Below are 23,506 nucleotides of genomic sequence, written 5' to 3' on the forward strand. Positions count from 1 at the left end.
GCATTTGTCTGTAAAGGAGACAAGCTAGAAGCCTTTCCAATAAGCATACTTCCCTGCCCTTAGTTCCCCAAAAGGTATATAAGACCCATATGCTTTATTATTCTTTAGAAAATCATCTTTGGCAGTGAATTTTTCCGAGAGACACTGTCCCCAGAGTCCCAGAGCTTTGGTTCTATGTGGTATTTAGTACTTGGCTCTATGTGACAGCTGGTTATTAAGGACTTGTTTTTATGACTACATTAGTGGCTCTGTGTTTTTCCAAGTTGACAGTGTCAAAAACACCATTAACAAACAGTTGTTGCTCAGTCATCTCTGACTCTCTGTGGCCCCATTTTGGGGGAGTCTTCTTGGCAGAAATACTAGAATGATTTGCCATTTCCTTCTCTAGCTCATTTTACAGATGAAGAAACTGAAACAAACAGTTAAGAGATTTGCCCAGGGTCACACAGCTGGTAAAGTTCTGAGGCTGTATTTGAACTCATAAAAATTACTCTCTACTGCCCCACCCAGCAACAAACAAAAAATTAAGACTGATGAGGAAAGGAGAAAGGGGCTGAGAGAATAAGGAGAAAAAGAACAGTGACAGAACAAATAAAAATGAAAAGGTAAGGGTGATTTGGGCTAGGTAGAAAAAGAAAACAATATTTGCTGTTTCATCAAATGTTTTAGGTGAGAATAACCTTAGGACCTTTTGTCAGGGAGATCCCGTCTAAAGGCAACACAAAAGAGAGATTCACAGTTGCCTACTTTTAGATGGATGCAGAAACAGAGAGCCACCTCCTTCCTAGGCTGTGATTTGGTTCACATGAAAACCTAGCCATTGGCCCAAAAGAACCCAAGAATGCAGATTTAACTCATGTTACAATGGCCTCTCCTAGTGGCTTTCTGATGAAAATAGCAGCCAGCAGAGAAAACGCTTAGTCAATGGACTATGATGTAAAAACCAAAGGCAACAATACAGATTTTTTAAATGCAACCGATAGGTTTCCTATTTACCTACTATCCAGACACAAAACAAAAGCATCGCTTCTAAGGTAGATCCATAGAAATACAACTGTTATCAGTGACAGGATTGCAAAGAGAAGATGGGCTGGTCACGTGCAAGGGGGGGAGCTAACTGATGGATGGTTCAGGCGTTCCCCTGGCAACCAGGAAGAAAAAACGGAGGAAGGCACTTTGGTTGACCCACGCTGGTCATGCACGATGGCCATGCACGATGGCAATGGAAGGGCAGTGCAGGACTGAAGACGCGGTCAGACCATGATAGTGTAGTTCGCGCAGCAGAAGGGAATATCCTGAAATCATGAACCTTTCCAGGACAGCAAGAGGAGAGCAGAGCCTACAGGAGGCCTGCAGGGGGCGCTGGAGCATGCGCAGAATTGCTTAGTCCCTGCACGTCGGCCTGCATACGGTCCTCCTGGAGAGCAGGGGGTGCTACTGCGCCGGAGCGGCGCTTCCGGGGCGGAGCTTTACGCGACGATCCGGGGGCGGGCTTTCTCTTTACCTTCAGCTGACCGGCAGAGGAGGCTCTGTGCACTCGCGTACGTTCGTAGCCGTTCACTTCTCTTGTCTCTTCGCCCGCCATGGCGCTGCTGCAGTCCTGCCGCCTGCTCTCCGGAGCCGCCACCTTCCACCCAGGCCTCGGCGCCGCCGCTGCCTCTAGAGCCAGGTAAGGAACCCCCAGCCTCGGAGGGCGCGTAGGATTCCCCCATGGATGAGCAATTTTGTCCTTCCGCAGCTCCCGGAGGCCATGAGGACTTCGGGCCTGGCCGGGGCGTGAAGGGCACGCCCGCGGCTCTCTGATTGGCTCCAGCGGGCCGAGGGGGCGGGACTCCCGGCGCTGAGGTGCGCGTGCCCTTGAAGGTGCCCTCGGCGGAGGCCGGCATCCTTGTACTGAATGTAACCGTCCACGCTGTCCAGAGCGCCGCTTAATCCTCCGAAGGAAGAAGCTTTATAGCTTAGCGGCCTGTGGAGGCCCTCTGGCCCCGGGGCTTGAATGCGAAGGGTACTCCTTCCTCTAGACCTCCGGCCCGGGAATCCTGGTCTTGTGTTGCTTTTCAGAGAGGTCCAGGAGCCGGAAGAATACCGACACGTTTTCGGTTCTAATATGATGCCCCACAGAGAGCAGGGCTTCATTTCTTAAGAATGTCCAGGGTCTTTGACCACTGCTGCTTAAATCGATGGATTAGCTTTTCCCGGTGGATGGGGTTAACTAAGCCTTCGGCCCTCGGGACAGAGATATCCAGCCTTCTGGACAGAACTTAACCTTTTTTTACGTTGCAGACCTTTTTTGGGGCAAAGCCTCAGTAATATTTTTTAAATACGTAAGGTTTTAAAAAAAACAAAATCCGTAAGTTAAATTACGTAGGTTTATGAAGGAAGCCAAAAAATCAAAATATATTTTTAAAGAAACAAATTAACAGACTCAAGAACACTATTTAAAACGGGAGGTCGTGCATTCATATGTGACCTCAGACATTTCCTAGCTGTGTGACTCTGTAAAAGTCACTTTGCCCCCATTACCTAGCCCTAATCTTATGCCTTGGAACCAATATTGGTTCTAGGATGAAAGGTAAGGGTTTTTTAAAAATATATTTGAGCCATTCTAACTGAAGTTCTTGAGAGGTTCCACACACACAGATTTCCTTTCTATGGGTTTTTGTTTCTCTTGGTCTGTATTCAAAGCATGTTGTTTCAAATCTGGCCTTAGATACTTCCCAGCTGTATGACCCTGGGCAAGTTGTTTAACTAACCCTAGTTGCCTAACCCTTGCCCAATCTTCTGTCTTACAATTGATAATAAGACAGAAGGTAAGAGGTTTTTGTTTTATTTGTTATTGTTTTTAAGTGTGTTCTTTAAATGTGGATACATGCATACCTGGGAGATATTTGGGTTCCTGACCACTGTGGGGAAAATGCAAATATCTTTTTGCTTATGGAGAGTCTTGCCTTCAGGTTGATGGCTGCTGACTGGTCAGGGTGGTTATGGCAATTCCTTACAAAAAGACAACAATAAAGTTAGCTGCATTAATTGGCTTTTCCTTTCACCTGACACTTAGAAACCATTGTGGGTTAACTACAGCTATCCCTTCCGTAGCTGAGGATTAGGGACGTGACAGTCCCCACCTCACCCCCCCCTCCCCCCATATGAAAAATCAAAGTAAAATTTTTTGGTCCTTCATACCAAAGAAGGTGGGTACCTTGTTATTTTGGGGTTAATTATACTCTTCTGAGTTATAAACTTTTTTGGTGTCATCTGCTGGCCTTCTGGGAGAGAGATGGAAAATTGCTGGTCAATGGAGCAGTCAGAACACATATCATTTGTGATTAAGTTCATTGTCATACATGGGCGCTTGGTTCATGGTGCCCCAAAACAATTACATGCTAACATAAAAAATTATTGATCACAGATCACTATAACAAATACAATAATAATGAAAAAGTTTGAAATGTAAGAATTACCAAATGTGACACAAAGACATACGGTGAGCACGTGTTTTTTGGGGAAATGGTGCAAAAGGCTCACTCAACCCAGGATTGCCACAAACCTCTCAATTTGTAAAAACTGCAGTATCTGCAACACTCAATAAAAAGAAGTGTTCCTGAACCTTATATTTCAGGGACTGGAAAAATGTTCCTAAGCAAATTTGGGGAAGGAATGATTAATATGAGATGTATTATAAGAGGAAAAACTTGCATGCCTCAGTAATAAAACTACCTAAGTAATTTCTTTTGATACTAGCTATGTGAACAAAAGCAAGAATTACTGATAGGGAAAACTGAAAATTCTTTGTGAGACACTGAAGTCTCCTTTTAGCTTGTTCTTACAAAACAGGAAAAACAAAATTGACAAAGGATTGGAGAATGATAAGGTCTTTCATCAAACTTTCAAATATAAATTGCTTTTATTGATGCACTGATAATGAATGTGTCCCCATCCAATGGCCAAATTATTTGTAATTTTTTTTTAGTAGTTACTTTCATCTAGATGTAATTTCCTGAAAGCTAGCAACTACATTTTTCTATTCTGTTAGAATGAGTGTGATAGAACAGAATCCTGGAGGAACCTTCACTCTTTAATGTGGGGGATGAGGAAATGGGCCCAGAGGAGCCAAATAGTTTGCCTATCCATGTGTCTTTCTCATTTTCAGCTATTTCTCATGGATTCCATGAAATCCACTGAAGAGAAATAAAAACAACTTGGTGCTTAGAGAAAAATTAGGAACTTTGACATTCGGTAGAGTGAGTCTGTGGATATAGACATGGGCTTTTTCAGAAGCAGTTCTCTGCAGAAGGTAAAATAATTGGAGGGGGATCTAGATAATATGTTGTAGGGGAAGAGTACAAAGATAGTTTCATGACAAAAACTAAGGTAGGTTTATTTTCATATTTGAATTTTAGTATGAAAATTTTTAACTTTTTTTCCATTCTAATTTTTTTTAAACAACAAAATAACCCAACTCAGTATCTGTGTGCCAAAACTGAACTCTACTTTGACAAGTAAATCTGGATTTATGTTAAAGGAAAACTTTATTGGTACAAAAATATAAAGACATTTCATTCCATAAATATCTAGGGGATGCTTCCTATGTTCAAGATACTCTGTTTAGTACTGGTTTAAACATTAGTAAATGCTGTCAGTAAACATTCTAAAATATGAGTTCCTAGAAAGTGAGGTCAGATTAGATAGGGAGCCATTCACTAAAAATTTCTCAGTTGTCCCCTGCCAATCTAAAATCATCAACAAAAACTGGAGACAGTAGCTCTAGCTGTAGGTATGGTGTGATAACTAGAGGGTAAATCAACAGGGTATTTGAATATAACACTTAGATTGCCTTCTCTTTGGCAGAGCTACTCTGAAATCCAAATGCAAGTTCTCAAAGTGCTACTAGTTCACATTCAACATTCACAATCTAGGATAGAATTGATCTCTGCAAGTCTTTGTTTAATATTGTTCTTTAGCCATCTACTCAAACACTGTGAGACTCATCTTTGGGACAAGAAAGGAAAGGAAGCATGAAGTGCTGACCAACTATGTGCCAGGTGCCTAATAAATATCTCACTTAATCCAATAACCCTGGAGCAGTTGAGAAAACTGAGGCAGACAGATTTAGTGACTTGCCCAGGGTCACACAATGAGTATTTGAGGTCGAATTTGAATTCAGATCTTCCCAACTCAAAGTCCTGAATGTTATACACTAAACCACCTTGATATCTCTAGGGAGCCAAGCTTTCCAAGTATTTGAATGTTAACTGCTTTGAAACAGTAAAACTTATTTTGACCATTTTGGATAGGATCTTCTTAAAAATAGATTATATACTTTCATAGCATGTTTCATTTAAAGTATATAATTTGATCTTTAGTGCCTCAGGGTTATCATTATGCATGTTAGTTACTCTTAACATTCAACAGACACATTAAACTTCACTTTACCTGAATAGAAATCAGGAAACCTGAGTTTTAATGTGCTGTACATAATACAGTGATAGCATTAGAGACTTACTGAGGTCAATAAGGGCTGTTTGCCCCTTTCTTGAATAGTCCCAGATTATTGTACTTTTTGACTTAGCTTGGTAATTGATTTTTCCTTCTTGGCTGTCAGTCAGAGTCCTCACTTCTCCTTATTGTTACTGCCTAGTATACTTACACCTCTGAAATGTAATGTGACTGCTGAGGTCCTTTTTGGTTTACCTTTTTGGTTCTTGGTTATGAGCTGGATAAATGAGATAATATTATACCATTCCAGATGATCTGATAGGAAAGCTTCATTGAGTATCTTTATGAGCACCTTTCTACATCCCTTTTTTTTTTAACCCCTATCTTCTGTCTTTGAAATGGTACTATATATTGGTTCCAAGGCAAAAGAGCAGTAAGGGCTAGGCATTCGGGATTAAGTGACTTAGCCAGACCACACTAGGAAGTGTCTGAGGCCAAATATGAATCCAGGACTGGCTCTTTTATCTTTTTAGCCACACTCTTCTGCATAGTTTTAACATACAATTCTGACTTACAAATTAACAATTAAATTTTTGCTAAGTACCTGTAACTTCTAAAAATTTCAGCATTTCATTCATTAAACCTAAGATTGAAGAAAATTATATAAAACAAAGCAAACCCTTTTACTTAATTGCCTTTTGGATGATCATTCCATATTACACAGTTTATTTGTCTAAAACACATGACCTAGGTTTATATTTTCACAGAATATTAAAGGACATGAATTAAAGGACCTAAAATAACTTGATTATGTGTGGAATTTTCCCCTTTCAATGAAATGGGGGCCACACAGATGGTCTCATCAACCCAAAGCTCCTTATATGAAGGCCTCCCACCTACTCTTTCCTAAATTTAAATTGCCCCCAAAACAGAATGCTTAGACTTGTTTCCTCTCTTAAGCTACAAAGTTTTTTCTCTTTTAAAACCTTTAACTCATGGAGAAATGTATCTTGAGTTATTTCAGGAGAATAGTATCATCTTTGTATCCCAGGAACAGAACCAAATAATTAAAAACAAGGTAGTTTATGTTATGTCATTTGTATAGTGCCTAATAGTTGTGTAGAGCAATTACGTGTATTATCTTGTTTGAATCTTCCCAATAACCCTGTGAGACACGTATTACAGTGATTCCCCATTTTGCAAATGAAGAAACAGATCCAGAAGGGTTGAGTGACTTGCCGTTGCCCACGGCTAATAAGTGTCCATATCAGGTTGACTGGGTCTTTTTTCCGAGACCAAAACCCATACATTGAGCCATTAAAATTTTCAGTACCAGATAGTTATGATTCTTGGGTGTGGTAGAAAAACTCACTCCCCTTTTTTAAAGTAAAATATAGTAAATGAGGTTTCTTTCATAATCTAGTTTAGTTTCTCCTTGATATTAAACTGCTTTAATTCCTTCCTCAGGAAGGTGAATACAAAATAAATAGTATTGGAACAAGTACCTATGTGATGTGTTTAGTCTCATCATTTAAGCCTTTCTGAAAACTGATTGGGGGAGGGTAGTGAAAATATTCTTTAAACTCATTTTAGATACCTGTTCTTGCTGTTTCTTAGTACTTAATGTGTGTTCATTTTTTTAAAACTCTGCTAACTACAGTAGCACATGATGTAGATACTCCTTAAGACCTTTTACTAGATATAGGGATTTATTTTCCCCATGTCTTTTAAGGCATTCCCTGTCTACCAATTTTACTATTTTATACTCGAGTTTCATTTACACAAAATAAGTACAATCCCTCCAAATGTCCATTAAGACACATGAAATTAAACAGCTTTATGAAAACTAGTATTATTTATTAAACACCTGAAATTTCTATTGACTTGATTTTTATTGATCCTTAAAATGACATCTCAGCACATCCTGCCAAGATGACTGCCAAGAGTTAAGCAAGGCTGCCCAGCACCCCACATGGACTGTAGCAAAACCCTCAAGTTCTCAGCAGGGCAAATAATGATGAAGAAATCCATTGAGAAGCTACTTCCTCCCCAGAACTACACAAAAAAAAAATTAGCTAGAAACCCAAATACAATAGGAAAGGATGTCTACCAAGTCCTCTCAAATTGACTAGAATTTCAGGGGATACTGCATCCAAAGGTAATGTGGAGGGTTCTCTGAGAACATCTCGGGGTGGTAATTGGAAGGTCCAAGTAGCAACCAGCTAGTGCCAGCCATCGTGGTGCCACATTTAGATCAGGCCCAGGCATCTGATTTCTCTAATAGTCTCTCCTAAGATCTCTGAAGATAGGGTGCTCTGAGCCTAAAGGGGCAAAGAGTTTCACCCTGGGAGATTGATGTCATAAGAACCCATGGCACAGGACCTTAAAACACAGCAGCAGGCAGGGTAACTCTGTTCAACAAATAGACTCCCCAAAACTAAAACAGATGAAACAAATTAAGACTGTGAAACAGTAGTATTAAATATTAAAACAAAATAAAAAGATGGAAAAAAAATAGAAGAAAATGCCAACTAAACTAGATGTTTGGTTCTATACATTTGTTTTTAACTGACCTAGAAAACAAGTTGTCCCTCTGTGTTTTCATGTCACTGTTCTCCTTCTGTCTCCTTTGCTGGGTATTCATCCAGGTACCCCACTAAGTTTGGCAGTATCTCAAGGCTCTATCCTGGGCCTTCTTATCTTTCTCTATACTATTTCACTTGGTGAGCTCAATAGCTCCCATGTTTTTAGTTATCTCTTTATCTAGATGACTCAGATGTACCTGTCAAGCCCTAACTTTTCTTCTGATCTCCTATCTTGCATCTCTAACTGCCTGTTAGACACTGCAATCTAGGTGGCCCATAAACCTCTTAAGCTCACCATGTCCAAAACTGAACTTATTTTCTTTCTCCCCCAAACCCTCCCTTCTTCCTAACCTTCCCCATTACTGTCAAGGATACTGCCATTCTCCCAGTCTCACAGCCTAGTTATCATCTTCAACTTCTTGCTTTATCTCATCCACCATATCCAATTGGTTATCAGCTCTTGTCACTTTTGTCTTCCTAACACCATTCCTGTATGCTCACTTTTCTCTGGACAGTGCTACCATCCCAGTGTAGGAACTTATTACCTCAATTAGACTTGAAGAATCCTGATGTTTGTTCTCCATGCCAGAATGCCCTCCCTACTTCCATCAGCTTTGGTCAAATTGCTCTAAGTAGAATCTAACCATATAAACCCTACCCCCCAATTCCCATATAGTAAAATCACATGAATCCCTGTTACCCCTGGACCAAATGAAAATTTGGCTTATAAAGGCCTTTGTCTTGACCTCTTCCAACCTTTCCAGTCTTCTTAGACATGCATGCGCACACACATGCACAAAACTATCCAGTGACCCTGGTTGCTTTGCTATTTTCACAAGATACTCCCACCATTTTCCAAGCCTATGCCTAGAATGCTCACACCACCACCACCCCATTTCCCCTTCCTGGCTTCAAGTCTCAGCTAAAGTCACATCATCTACAAAAAGTTTTCCTGATCCTCTTTAATGCTAGTGCCTTCTCTGTGGGAAAACTTCCAAATCATCTTATATAGATCTTGTTTAGACATACATAAAAGTTGTCTCTTCCCTTAGGCTTTGAGATCCTTGAGAGTGGGGCCTGTTTTTTTGCCTTTCTTACCTCCCCCTTCCACCCAGGCACCTAGTCCAGTGCCTGGCATATAGTAGAAACTTAATAAATAGTAGCTGACTGATAGGGATCTTGGGATATACTTCCAAAAAGGAAAAAAGATGGGATTACATCCAAAAATAACTTAATCAGCAAAGCTCCAGTATAACTTGGGGGCAGAGGGGGACAATATAATGTGATTAGAGAAGTTTTAAGAAATCCTAATGGCAAAACCAAAGCCGAATATGAATTTCAAGATCAAATTTATGAGGCCTTCATGATGAAAACTGCTGCTCACCTGGGGCAGTGGGCTCAGAGTGCATATTGAGACATAATTTTGGACTCGGTCAATGTTGGAATTTGTTTTGTTTAACTATATAATTATATAACTAACCAATATAATAAAGGCTTTGTTTTTCTTAATAATTAAGGGATCTATATGGTTATGTAATGGGAGAAGAAATAAAATGCCCTTCTCTTTCCCAGTAAATTGAGGGAATCAAATCACAGGACCAGGAGGTGGATTGGGTTTTATTCTCAGGTTTTAACAAGGGGGAAAGGAAGAAGAGTTGAAGAAACGCATGGATGCACAAAGAACAAAAAGAAGGAAGGCCCGAGTATAAGCACACCATTGGCAGTCAGGAGAAGTATGTGCTGAGAATCTTAATCAATTGTTAAGCTGAGCCCTGAGCCCATTTCTCTGAGTATAGCCTCTTACATTCATAGGAGCTCACAATCTAGGATGCGTCAATCTTGCAAATCTGAGCAGAAAGACCCTTAGTGAGGTCTCAGTTTTTTATATGGACAGAGATATGTCTTCCTTCTGATTAGCCTAATTAACTGTGCATTATTTCAATCTCCCCTAGCAGACCGAATTGGTGGATAATTTAATAAGGAGGTGGGCTTCGATCTTAACCCCTTCCCCATTCATCTACAGCTTCGCTATAGGTAGGTTGGCCCATCCCTCTCTGGCACTTAAGAAATGACATTTTGGTTTTGGATAGACAGAATAAGGATGCCTGCTTAGGGACTTGGGAATGATTGCCTTACCTGACCTGACCTTCAAAGGCTGGATGGAGCTTGAGGGAATTAATGGATTCATAGATATATTGCTAATAACATAATCCAACATTGATTTTCATCAGAAGAATATACAGACTTGAAGGAAGGACTGGAGGGAGTGTGGGGATCGTATGAGCATACAGCGACCTAGTTTGGTGTTGAAATACAGCAAATTCAGGGCAGCTAGGTAGCACAGTAGATAGAGTACCAGTCCTAGCATTGCAAAAAAGTCATTTAACCCCAGGTGCCTAGTTCTTACTGCTCTTCTGTCTTAGAATTGATACTAAGACTTCTAGTAAGGATTGGGGGAGGGGGGAGGTTGTTTGTTTTTAAGAAAGAAAGAAAAAGAAAAGAAATACTACCAAGAAATAAGATGGGATGGTGGGCAGGAGGAGATGTTAGTTAAGAGGGAGGTAATTGAGGTGGGGTAGAATTTAGATTCTATAGAGAGTTGCTTTGGATCCTCTCTTAGACTGTTTGGGAGTGGTTGAACAAATTGTATATGAATGTCACTGGAATATTATTATACTCTTAAGAAATGGTGAAAGATAATATCAAAGAAATCGTGGGTGGTTAAGAACAGATGCAGAGTGAAAGGAGCAGAACAAGAGCAGTTTGCACAAACTCTAAAGAAAACAACTCTAGAAGACTTAAAGAATTTGAGAGCACTGACCAGCTGAGTTTCATGCGCACCCATTTCAAAGTGGTAATGGACAACATTCAGACATGTGCGTCTTTGAACATGGTCACTGGATGCCTTCAATTAGCTCAACAACTACCTTTCTTACTCTCACTTAATGAGGGAAGAGAGTGTCAAGGGGTGGGTAAGTTAATAATACTTATGCCCAGAAAAAAATCATTGTAACATTTTAGGTACACAAAATAGAAGGAAGCACAGAGGAACAGGGTAGTTTTAGAAATGACATGGAAGAAAAGGATCAGGAGTGGTCATTTAATAATAACAATTAGAGGATGGAAAACATCACTTTTGTGTACAGTAGTCCCCTCTTCTCTGCAGTCTCTGGAGTTTCAGTTACCCAGGCATGGCTGGCAAAATCTCCAGAGGTCTGTTCTTGGCTGTGGTCTGAAAATCAGTTCTTCTGCTTTCACTTTCATGGGGATGGGGGGGATCATGGAGCAGGAAGAGAGAGCAGCTCACTCATATATGAGGTCAGTAGGTGTTCATTTATATCCATGGTTTTATATAAAGGGGCCCTATTGTTATCAAGTCAACAAGCTCTTATTACACACCTGCTGTGTGGCATGCACTTCAAGGGCAAGAGATATAAAGGAAGGCCAAAAAATAATCCCTGTTCTCTAGGAGTTCACAAACTAATGAATGGGACAACATGTAAAAAATGATGTACAAACAAGATATAAACAGGTAATCAGCAGAAGGAAGGCACTAGCCTTAAGAGGGTATTGGTGGGAAAGGCTCTAACTGAAATGTGAAGGAAGCCAGGGAAACCATGACATTTATTCAAAAGAATTGGTTCTGATGGTAGGATATTTCATTGAAAAATTACAAAATCAGATATAGAATACAACTTATATTCTTTAGTACCAGAGACTACTAGCATCTAGTACATTTTTAAGTATTATTATCAACAACTTGTTGGTAGTTGGAGGGGGGGGCTTCAGCAGATATTAAATGCCTACTGTGTGCTACAGACAATAGAGAAGCATAAGACAAGCCCCTTAGGAAACAGTACTTTTTTGCTGAAATCTTCAAATAGTGTGACTATGACTGATAATATAGTATTTCTACTTTTGTAGTTACTATTAAACAATCTCCCCCCTGCCCTCCAATAGATATTCCCTTAAATTTTAATGGTGTGGTACAATTGTGAACTGCTGGTTTTTACCTGAATTTTGTTACCCCTTTTTGACTTGATATTGGTCTTGTTCTCTTAACTATACTTGCTACATTACATATAAGCCATCTTATGTTCCATTGCATTCTTCGTGATCATTTCTTGCAGTACAACTGCTAGTCCATCACATTTATTTACCATGGTTTGTTCAGCTATTTTCTTGAACTGCTTTCTGATAGAGGTATGAGTAGTAAAATTGTCCAAAACCCAAGTAGTAAAAGTGATGAAAGTGAAAAGGGAATGGTCTAGAAAATCCAAAAATTAAATAAATCTACCCCAGAATAGCAAAGATGTACCTTTATCTGACAGTAAAGAATTTAGAATTGGAAAAGAATTTAGAGATAATTTAAGCCCATCTTGTCAAACTCAAATAGAAAGGGAACCATTCCAAGGTGTACTGATTTAGAAGATCACAAGTTAACATTATGTTGTATTGTAACATTTCCCAATTACATTTTAATATGTTTGGGGCAACCCTCTGATCTAGGCCAATCCCTCATTTCCCAGTTGTGAAAACTGAGATCCGGAGAAGGAAACTGGTCTTCTGGATGAGTTTGGGCAGATATATAACAGATCTAGGTTTAAAAATCCAGTGCTCTTTCTGCCACATCCAGAATTTGTACCCAATTGCAGGAGTACAAGCTTGACATCCTATAATCTCATTTAACACTGTTATTAACTGTGATAAGCATTCTCAACAGTAGTGCAATTTGAAGAGTGAACCGTTGAGAGAACAAATTAGAGCAAGTTTCTTTAAAGAACAATTAAATAGACTGGTCAATGGTGGTGAATGTAAGGTGGCATACTTGGAATTATGCTTTTCTAGTAGGCATTTAATGAATATTTGGTTTCATTTGTTGTCTAATTGCTGAACCAGCCTAGATAAGGCTCTTTTATCTAGAGTTACCTGGAAACAGGACAACTAAATATTGAAGACCAAAGTATTAAATATGTACCAGTATTAAAAGCTTTCTCATTTCCCATAATAAAGATGCAGAATAATGACCTTTTTGGGGAAAATGGTTTATGTCTTGAAACATTTTATGTCTTATTAGATGCTCGGGACTTTAGAAAGTTCATTTTGCCAGAATGGTGGTCATGAGTCCAAAAGAGCATGCATGCACTAACCCTTTCTGTAAGAGAATTCCATTATGCCTTTTCATTTGGAGAGCTTTGCCTTTTTTGTTTTCTTTTTTTTCTTTTTCTTAACATCTGGCTGCAGCTCAAGTTGGGGAAGAGTGGATAACTTAATTGATTTCCTGTATTTCTCCTTTTAGCTCCTGGTGGACCCATGTGGAGATGGGCCCTCCTGATCCTATTTTGGGGGTTACAGAAGCGTTTAAGAGAGACACAAATAGCAAGAAGATGAATCTGGGAGTTGGAGCCTATCGAGATGATAATGGAAAGCCTTATGTTCTTCCAAGTGTTCGTAAGGTGAGCATAGTATATGCTGCAGGATTGAGATAAATAAAAAAGGGGAAGCTTCGATGTAGAGAATTGCATGAAATTCAAAAGATTTGGGCCCTTGTTCTAACTTTGCCATTAGTATGACTTTGGACAAAGTCCTTTATTTAGACTCTTTGGACCTTTTGGTTTCTGGTTTTTTGTTTGTTGTTGTTTTTTTTTTTTTAAGAAGAGATTGAGGTAAATGGTCTCTAAGCAGAGATTACATTTGTGTACTGTGGGCACATTGGACAAATCAAACTTCTGTGTTACTCTTCACTCAAGTTTTTGTTGTTTTTTTCTAACCCTTACCTTCTATCTCAGAATCAAGACTGTATATTGATTCCAAGGCAGAAGAACAGTAAGAGCTAGGCAATGGGGGTTAAGTGACTTATCCAGGGTCACACAGCTAGGAAGTGTCTGAGACCAGATATGAATCCAGGACCCTCTGTTTTCAGACTTGGCTCTCTATCTACAGAGCCACCTAGCTGCCCTTCCAGGCCACTCTTGAGACTAAAGTTGCAGAAGACTCACCCCTTTCCTCACCAGGGAGCTCCCCCCACACCTATTCTTTGTTATTGATATGAAAGGCATCCAATACCTTCTACAGGCTTAGAGACACATTTTCCTGTTCAAACCCAGCTTTTGGTATGTTGTGTATTTTATGTTGGAGGGGATGTGGGTGGGAGCTGGGGTTAGGGGAAATATCGGTCATCTCTATGCTTCTCCATTGCAGGCAGAGGCTCAAATTGCTGGGAAGAACATGGACAAAGAATACCTGCCCATCGCAGGATTGGCTGAATTTTGTAAGGCATCAGCAGAGTTGGCACTGGGCGAAAACAATGAGGTGCTAAAAAGTGGCCGAGTAAGTGCAGTTTTCACTTTCCATGAATATCATGGCTTCTTTTCCTCCTTCCTATACCTTTACACAAGAGTGTCTACAGTGATTCTTCAGGTGTCGCTGCAATCATAGCTTCAGAGTAGTGTCAGTTAAATCCTGGAGAAGAACAAAAATGCATTTTGCCAGTTAGTCAATTTTGTTTCATGTGTCTACTTTCAGCCTATATTTAAGTAGAAAGTACTTGAGAAATAGCTTTTCAGCCCCCAAATCCTAAATAAAGGAAGGACTAGGTGGGAACTTGTCACACTGTTGAGGAACATAGACCTACCCTTCATTTCTTGGGCCAGGCTGGGAGCTGAAGAAGAAAAGGTTGACCTTCTCTTGTATCTGCCCTTCTTCTCCAGAGGATTTGAGGGCGGCCTGGACTGTCCCTCAGGGAAAGCATCTGCCTGCCTCCCTCCTTTATTATCCCTTCTCCAATGGAGGAAGGAAGGAAGAGATGAGATTTCTTAAAGTTCTGCTAGCCACTCTCCTTCCTTTTTCATTTTTTAACTTAAGTAACCTTGCCTACTAGGCATAACCAGTTAGTCAGCCTAAGAGCCCCTACTTAACAGAAGCCTGGCACGTACAGTCAGGTAATAAAAGAGGGGCCAACCAGATAAGTGCGATGACTTGGCAGCAGTTTAAACTAAACAGAGTAAACGAAGGCAGTGCACAAGGCCAAAGTAAATAATTACTGGCAGGAGACAAGTCCTGTTTGAAAGGCCGTCTGACCTAAGGTCAGGTATGTTAGAATTCACAGATCCAGAATGTCTTCCTTGACTCTGGGGTCCTAACACTAAAAACACTGATTTTTGGGAGGTGGACGATTGAGTTGATGGATTACAGAATTATCTATATTGAATGTACACATTTTGAGCCCCAGTTTGCACATTTTGGTCTATGCCAGGTTTTCCGCCTTCATAGTGGAGGAACAGTTGTTCTGTCTTCAAGGAACTGTGTCCTTAGGATTTCACTAGGATTTTAGAATTTAGCATTTGTCTTTGCTTGCTTAACTTGTGACCTAAAGGATGATTTTGTAATTCCAGCATGCCGAAGTTCACTGAGGCAAATAGAGGTTCATGGTTGGGTATTTCTGTTCTTAATTGTTTTGTTTTGTTTTTTGAGGGGGGGGGGGGCGGAAATCTCAAGGAACTCAATGTATTAAATTTATTAAAATTGAATTGAAAATTTGCTTCAGGGAAGCTGGGTAGCACAGTGGGTTGAGCATCAGACCTGGAGTCAGGAAGACCTGAGTTTAAAAATTATCTCAGATACTTCGTAGTTCTGTGATTCCAGGCAAGTCACTTGATCCCGTTTGCCTAGCCCCTTACCCTTCTGTCTTAGAGTACTAAGACAGAAAGTGTTTTGTTTGTTTTGTTTTTAAAGGAAAAAAATTCTCATTTTTTCATGGTGTTTTTTAATAGTAACTAGCCATTTATATATTATGGATTCAAGGCCCTTGTGGTGGAATGGCTTACAGCTTAATGAAGGAACCAGGCTAGTTAACTTGTCACTCCAAAGAAAGGCTAACTCTTTTTAATACCTTATTTCCTTCTGTGTAGGAATCAGACTTTTCCAGGCTAGATAAATTTTTTGCCCCTATATGCCTCCTTAAGTCTCAAAGTTTTACAAATTTAAGAACCTTCAGAAATTAGCTAAGCTTTTGTGCTTGGGACATACTGATCCATCAGCCCATCTCATGGCCAAGTGAGCTGGCAATGTGGCTTAGCCCAGTGACTGCCTGACCAAGAACTTTGGAACATGATTTCAACTTCTAAAATGAGACGTGGTACACATGGTGTACTAACAGTTCTGCTCAGTTTAAACCATGTTAAATTAGTGCTGTACTAAGAGGTCCTCCCTCTCACTGGCTTTTTTGTCTCTTTCTTAGTATGTCACTGTACAGACCATTTCTGGAACTGGAGCATTGAGGGTAGGAGCCAGTTTTCTGGTAAGTTGAGAACTCTTGGACCTAATAACACTCCCTTTCAGATGAAGAATACTGCTTTTCTCCTTAGGTTAGAGTTTTACAAATTTTGCCTTAGTAGAGTAACCTTTTCAGAGAAGACAAATAAAGTGACAACCGTAATGTAAACATTTTTCTTTTCTTTTTGTTTCCCTTTTTGCCCATTTCTCACCATATCTTTTAGCAACGGTTCTTCAAATTTAGTCGGGATGTTTATCTCCCCAAACCATCCTGGGGAAATCACACCCCCATCTTTAGAGATGCTGGCATGCAGCTGAATGGCTATCGCTATTATGACCCCAAAACATGTGGCTTTGACTTCACTGGAGCTATGGAGGACATTTCGGTAAGTGTGGCTTTCAGGGGAGAGGAAGAAGCACGTGAAAAGTGATGGGTAGTGGATGTGGGCTTCCCCAAGCACTCTGACCCATCACATTCTCTTCAGCAGATCTTTATGTAGTAAATGCTGCTAGGCTCAAGTTCCCAAGAGTGCAAAGATATTGGCGAAGTCCCTGCCTTCCAGGTGCTGCTGTTCTGTACATTTTAGGCGCCTTTGTAGCTCATACAGTTGGCCCCTTCACTCTAGGTAAATGGCTGTTTTTAATCTGTGCAGAAAATCCCAGAGCAGAGTGTAATCCTCCTGCATGCCTGTGCCCACAACCCCACAGGAGTTGATCCTCGTCCTGAGCAGTGGAAAGAAATGGCATCTCTGGTGAAGGTAAGTTATCTAGGACAGATAGCACAATTGTGTAAAATTGAACTTGCTTGGAGTGATAGAAATTAGAATGATGATAGACCTTCTTTGGGCTCTAGAGGGCCGGCAGAGTGGGGTCTCTTCATCTATGGTTCCCTTTCACGAGAATCACCCCAGCAAAAACCTTAGTAACATCCCAAAGGCAAGTCAGTAAAAACATTCGAGGTTTTTTGAAGCCAGAAAGGGGGAGCCCAATGCCAGTAAAGATGGCTGCTGAATCTCATTGAGTGGGGAAGGATATAGTATGATAAAGGGGGCGCAGGGGACAAGGCAACTTGGATTAAACTCATTGGTTGTGACGGGAGGAGGGCAAGTGTTTTTCAGGAGGGAAATGTTTCATGCATGGTACGGTCAGGCTACTCATTCGTCTTATGTCAGGTTAAAGAACGAAGAGTTTCAGTGTTCTGTCATGTGGAACAGGTGCTGTCTCTGTTCCACAGCTGGTGGGGGAAGGGTGCTGCTAGTTTCAGTAGATGTTGGGGGAAGAGGAGGAGGCTATGGTCTATCAAAAAAAAATAAACAACTTATCAACCATACCTTATCTTTAAAGGTCTTCAGGTTGATCTAGTATATTTCCATAAGCCTGTCCTTTACAAGTTGGGAGGGTCTTAATCTCCTTAACAAACCTTTCTAGACATTAGGGGAGTCTGCTAACTGAGTTTCACTAAGTGGGTCTGCAACATGTGGATAGGTCTCATAAAACAATTTAACATCCCTTAATTATCAGAGAGGAATGGTATCAGCCCCATGTAGGTGCTAGCCCATTTTCTTTTAAATGATGCTGTCTGCCCTACAACCAATTGCATTTTCTCCCTCCCCTGCCACCCAATTCTGTACTCCCCAAACCTATATTAAGACTGATGAGCCCTACTTCAGGGTCTTTTGGTCATTGAGAGAGGCCGTTAACCTGATTTACTTATTACCGGTAGCTTAACTAAGAACTTGATCATGCTGAGACCATTTTCTTTCAGTTTACCCTAATTTTCTAAGATAATATTTAAAATGTACCCATTTGAGGTACCTGGTCACATAAGATTTCTCTGTGGCATCTTCAAAGTAACTAATTAAAACTTTTCTCCTAATTCATTTGTAGCAAAAGAAACTCTTTGCCTTTTTTGACATGGCATACCAGGGCTTTGCCAGTGGAGATGGCAACAAGGATGCCTGGGCTGTTCGCCACTTCATTGAGCAGGGCATTAATGTGTCTCTCTGTCAGTCATATGCCAAGAACATGGGCTTGTATGGTAAGTAGGGACACTTGACCTGATTGGTTTTCCTGTTGCGTTCCAAGAAGGATTGGGGATGGAAGGCAGTCTACAAATAGGGTCTTGATTCATTGGATTTAACCCTTTTATTATATTAAGTTTTACCTTGAAGAAATAACTTGATCTAGAGAAATGAACTGACATTTTGTCAGCTAAGCCATTGTCCCCATGTCCTTTTAACATTGGAACAAAAAATGTATTTCCCAGTATCTAGTAAGGATTACCAGCTACCTCTTTGTTCTTCAAACTGGCAATTTCTAATCCCTAAAGAGGGTGAGAAGTTATCATCCAGGCTTCTTTTTCTGCCTGGATCTCTCTTATCCCATGTTGGTCAAAAAATGACTTCACACAAAGAAAGCTTATTTTGTAGTGCTTCTGCTTACCAAAAAAAAAAAAACACTGTAGGACAAATTCACTGTCCACTCTGGCAGGGTAGATCATTAAATGGTGATATGTAACCTGCCTTGTCTTCCAGGTGAACGTGTGGGAGCCTTCACCATGGTTTGCAAAGATGCTGATGAAGCCAAAAGAGTAGAATCCCAGTTGAAAATTCTGATTCGTCCCATGTATTCCAACCCTCCTCTCAATGGGGCCCGAATTGCCTCCACAATCCTGAATAGTCCTGATCTGAGGAGCCAATGGTAAATGTCCAGGGCTACTTCCTGTCCTCTTGCCTGTGCCTCCAACCACCCCCTTTCTACCCCCTTCAAGGTTGTGTTTTCTTGGTTTCCAGTGAAGTTTAGAAATGGCCAGAAATTGCCATGAAAAGATTAGAAAATTACCTTATGGGAAGAGGGGTCATCATAAGACCATTAGCAGGCGGTTATTTAGTCCTAACTTCTTCATTTTAGAGATGAGGAAACTGAGACCCATAGGAGCAAGGTCCTCTGATTACAAATGCAGTACCCTTTCTGATACATACCATACTCCCTTACTAGATCCCTATAGTCAAGTGACAAGACTTTTTAGAAGAAATAAAAATCTGCAAAACAGTCAAAACACTTCCCATTCCATTTCTGTGTACTTCCAACATGAAAACCCAAATGCCCCTGTGAAAGAGTTGAAATCAACACACTAAATATAGCAAGGGACTTTATTTTACTTCTCCCTTTGAGAACATCTGTAACTGGCTCTAAGCAATATTCTCTGAAAGTGTATTTATTGTGCTGTTCAAAATTCCTTGAAGGACCTAGACCCCAAGGAGCCCAGACGAGGTAAGAAATAAGGAGCTTCTTGTGCAAAATGTTAACTGTTGTATAGATTCACTCTTCCTTTCCTGTTCATCAGAGAAAAAAATTAAAATGAAGAGGGCCCTATTTCCATAACTAGTAACTAACGGTTCCCCAGCTTCATTGAACAGTTTCAGCTCGTTCTTATACTAGCTCTTTCAGACTGCAGCTGCCTTAATCAGAGTAGCCTTCTCACACAAAACAGCAAAATGTGAGGCAGTCAACATAAAATAAGAATAAAAGTCCTGTGGCTTCTGTCAGAAGGAAACTGGAGAGGAAGGAGCTGAATAGAACATGATCTCTCTGACCTCTGAATCCAGTGATTCCCTTTTATAGGTTGCAAGAGGTAAAAGGCATGGCAGATCGGATCATCAGCATGAGGACCCAGCTGGTTTCCAACCTCAAGAAAGAGGGATCCTCCCATAATTGGCAGCATATCACTGACCAGATTGGGATGTTCTGTTTCACAGGCCTGAAACCTGAGCAGGTGAGTCGGCTGCTTGTGCTACTTATTACACAGTAAGAAATCTCTTTCAAAATCACATGTGGGATTTTCACGAAGATTTAGATGTTTTTCAGTTAAGGGGGCGAGGTTGAAGAGAGGCACCAGAGAGGTGCAGAAAGACTTGAGTCTTTTTCCTTAAAGTAACAATACTTAATAAGCAGTGATTGTTAGGAAGAAGACCAAGTTCTCCCTAATTTTCCTATTAAATGCTAAATTTGGGGGTTTTAACCTATTTACATGCAGCTTACCTTTTCTCCTCTGAGGTCATTATATATGGTCTTTCTTACTTTGTCTTTTAAAACAGCATAGTATGTCAGAGATTACGGAGAGATTATGTGTGAGATAGAGAGGCATAAAAGCACTTTGAATTTTAGTTGAGTAAGAAATTAGTCTCCCTTAAGCAAAAAGAAATGCCTAGATTCTCCTCTCTTTGCAGGTAGAACGGCTGACCAAGGAATTTTCCATCTATATGACCAAAGATGGCCGCATTTCTGTAGCTGGGGTCACATCGGGCAATGTAGGATACCTTGCCCATGCCATTCACCAAGTAACCAAATAACTCCTTGGCGAGACGGAGCAGAGATGACCTTCCCACCTTCAGACTCTGCTGTTTGAAATTCAAAGAGATGACTGGGATGGTGAGGCTAGGAGTGGTGGTGAGAGTTTCTTTCAACCACAGTGCTTAATGCTCAGCCATTGAAAGTATCTCAGAAAAAGACACGTGAGTAGGCTAAAGGCATCCGAAACTAGTGTTTGGAGCTTTATGGGTCTAACCCAAACTCCCCAACCCCATCTTCCACAACTTTTCCAACACATTTTATGTTTACAGTCACTCAACCAAAAATCCCACCCTAAAACCAAAATTCCTCTCCCTCTCCCCTTCCCCTAGTTTTAGACCTCCTGGCTTTGCAGTGTTGGTCAAGAGCTTTAATCAAGGAGACAAATATCATTAAGCCAAGGTGACAGAAATCTGTGGTGCTCAAAGCTTCCACAGAAAACTACCCAGTTCTAACTCCTCTGCTTCTTATTGTCCTCCCATAACTGATGGAGTCACCTTGGAGAGAAACAAAGAGTTTGTCTTTTAAAATCATGGATGCTGCACTTGTGCAGCATAGAGAGAGTGGGGCCTTTTCTTCCCTTCTTGACTTCAGAAAAAAAGCAGAAAAAAGAAGGTGGCTCTCATTTTACACCTACGACCTTTAGAATTTTCCTCTCCTCTCCCCTTTGACCCAAAGAACCAAATCTGCCCTAGTTTCTCCCCCTCTCTATGTGTGAACAGGATGCATATACTTTGAGAATTAAGTAAAATGTAATTTAAGAAATGATCATGTTATCTCTTCAACGTTCTCAGCAAAAGATGGAGGAAGAGAAGTCAATAAAATGACTGCACTTTAATATGATTGCATCGCTGTAAAGTTTTTAGTCGTCCTCCTTTCTGCCATCACCCAGCCAGTGTGGGTATGCAATAAATAGCCTGTCTCATGATGAGTCTGTATAGGGCAGTCAATCCTAGAAGATGAGTATTTTGAGCTGTGGTTGTAAGTTTCTCTGTGTTGCTAGCTGAATTCAAACTTCAACCTTGAAAGATCACCCTCCAATGTAATCATATAGGCTTTTATGCGGCCTGGTTTCTCTGTTACAATAAAATTATGTAGATTGGATCACCGTCTGTAAGGCTATTTTTGAAGAGGAAGAAGGGGTGGGAAGTGGTATCAATCACAGTGACCCATAACTAACTCTATTTAGCTCCCTCTGACAGCTAATGGAGATTACTGGGGCCATCTCACTCTGCAGATTGTCTTTTGCAAAGATGCTGGTTCTCCAGAGTCTAACCATCAGAGATAACAGTGAAGTTGCTTTGGATCCTTTTGGATGTCAGAAAAAATAAAGCAGAGTCTTAGGGTGTGGGTAAAAAATAAAAACAATGTTTAGGAGCTTCCCTACCCTGCTTTCAAATTGTTCCTTTGCAAATATTGCTGCCCATTGTGTGCACAGTATTCTGTATGGGGGTACTGTGTGTCCCAACCTTGGCCCTTAACCAAAGGGAAACAAGACTTGGCTTTGTCTGTTATTTAAGTGTTTGGATTTCTTTCCCTTTGACCCTCCATTGATCCTGCTTATCCCTCAGGACATTGAACTCAAGGAGCAAAGTAAAACCTTAATTTTTGTCTCTACTGTTGCCTACAAGCCGCTTAATGGTTACTCTCAGTTGTTAAAAAGTTTTCATTTTATGAGGATTGACTTGACAAAATGTTTTGGAAAATAAACCTGCAGGAGAATTTTTCTGTCCTCTTTCCCTCGCCAAAGTTACATCCAAAGGAGCTAGCATCCTTTCTCTGAATAGTCATTTGGTGTTTTTAGAGCCTGTGTGGAGAGCAGCTGAAAACTGGCTCTCAGCAATCCAAACTTGGCAAGAAACTTGACCACCCTGAGTGCCTTATTTTGAAGTGCATGTGTTCATCTTGGGCTAATGCCCATTTTTTTCTGAAAGGAATTACATGGTATTTTGATCTTGTTACACTTTTCACAGAGACTGAATCTTTGCTTTACCAATGCTTCTTCTCTAACTTCTGTGGGAGTTAACCAACCTCAGAGCCAGGTCTGAGTGCTTAATGCCAACTCAACTGAGTTTTAGCGATTTACTCCCTAGCTTCCCTGCCTGAAAAACAGTGATCATACTCACTGCCATTTCCCAGGAGCATTTACTATTTATTACAGGCATGTTTTTGGTCTTAAAACTGTATGAGTGTCTTAAATCCTGAGCGTTACAGATATCATTGATACTTGTAAAAGTGCTATTCTGCACAAGTCATTTCCCTTCTTCTTTTGCCTGTAGAATAAGTCTGTCTACGTCTTAGCCCAGCATTAGAGGCCCTTGGCAAGCTGACCTTGACCTTTTGCAATCTCCAGAGACCTAGTATTTTGGTTATCTTCCCAAAGCTCTGATATTCCTAGCTTGCATTTGCCCAAACCTTCTATCTGAAATGTGTACCCCTTCTGTCTCCCAATTTTCCATGTCCTACCCTTCAATAAGTGAGCATTTATCCAAAACCTATTCTGTAACAACTACGAGCTAAAGACATAAAAACAAAAGTAAAACTCTCCCAGACCAGAGAGGAATAAACATTTGTTAATGACTAATGCAGATAGGTACCTTTTCTTTCTTTTTTTTTAAACTTTAACTTCTTAGAATTGATTCTGAGGATCAGTTCCAAAGCAAGAAGAATAGTAAAGGCTAAGCAACTGAGGTTAAAGGACTTACCCAGGGTCTCACAGCTAGGAAGTGGCTGAGGCCAGAGCTTTGCTCAGGTCCTCCAAATTCCACATCTGGAACCCTGTCCACTGTACTACCCAGCTGTACTGGAATAAGCATCCATTAAGTGCTTTCTGAGTGTTTTATTTACACTGTTAGGCACTT

General features: G+C 40.5%; 1 protein-coding gene across 1 annotated transcript; it reads left to right on the forward strand.

The window, feature by feature from the left end:
• Window positions 1-1,084: 1,084 nt before the first annotated feature.
• GOT2 (glutamic-oxaloacetic transaminase 2) lies at window positions 1,085-21,749 on the forward strand. The gene is made up of 10 exons (XM_007477530.3): window positions 1,085-1,669; window positions 13,321-13,477; window positions 14,223-14,351; window positions 16,261-16,320; window positions 16,520-16,681; window positions 16,949-17,053; window positions 18,183-18,333; window positions 18,830-18,995; window positions 19,920-20,070; window positions 20,525-21,749. Exons 1-10 carry the CDS (start codon window positions 1,584-1,586, stop codon window positions 20,645-20,647), a joined length of 1,290 nt encoding a protein of 429 aa, XP_007477592.1. The 5' UTR covers window positions 1,085-1,583; the 3' UTR covers window positions 20,648-21,749.
• The last annotated feature ends 1,757 nt before the right edge of the window (window positions 21,750-23,506 follow it).

Source organism: Monodelphis domestica, chromosome 1 (assembly GCF_027887165.1).
Source record: "Monodelphis domestica isolate mMonDom1 chromosome 1, mMonDom1.pri, whole genome shotgun sequence".
NCBI classification, from domain to species: Eukaryota; Metazoa; Chordata; class Mammalia; order Didelphimorphia; family Didelphidae; genus Monodelphis; species Monodelphis domestica.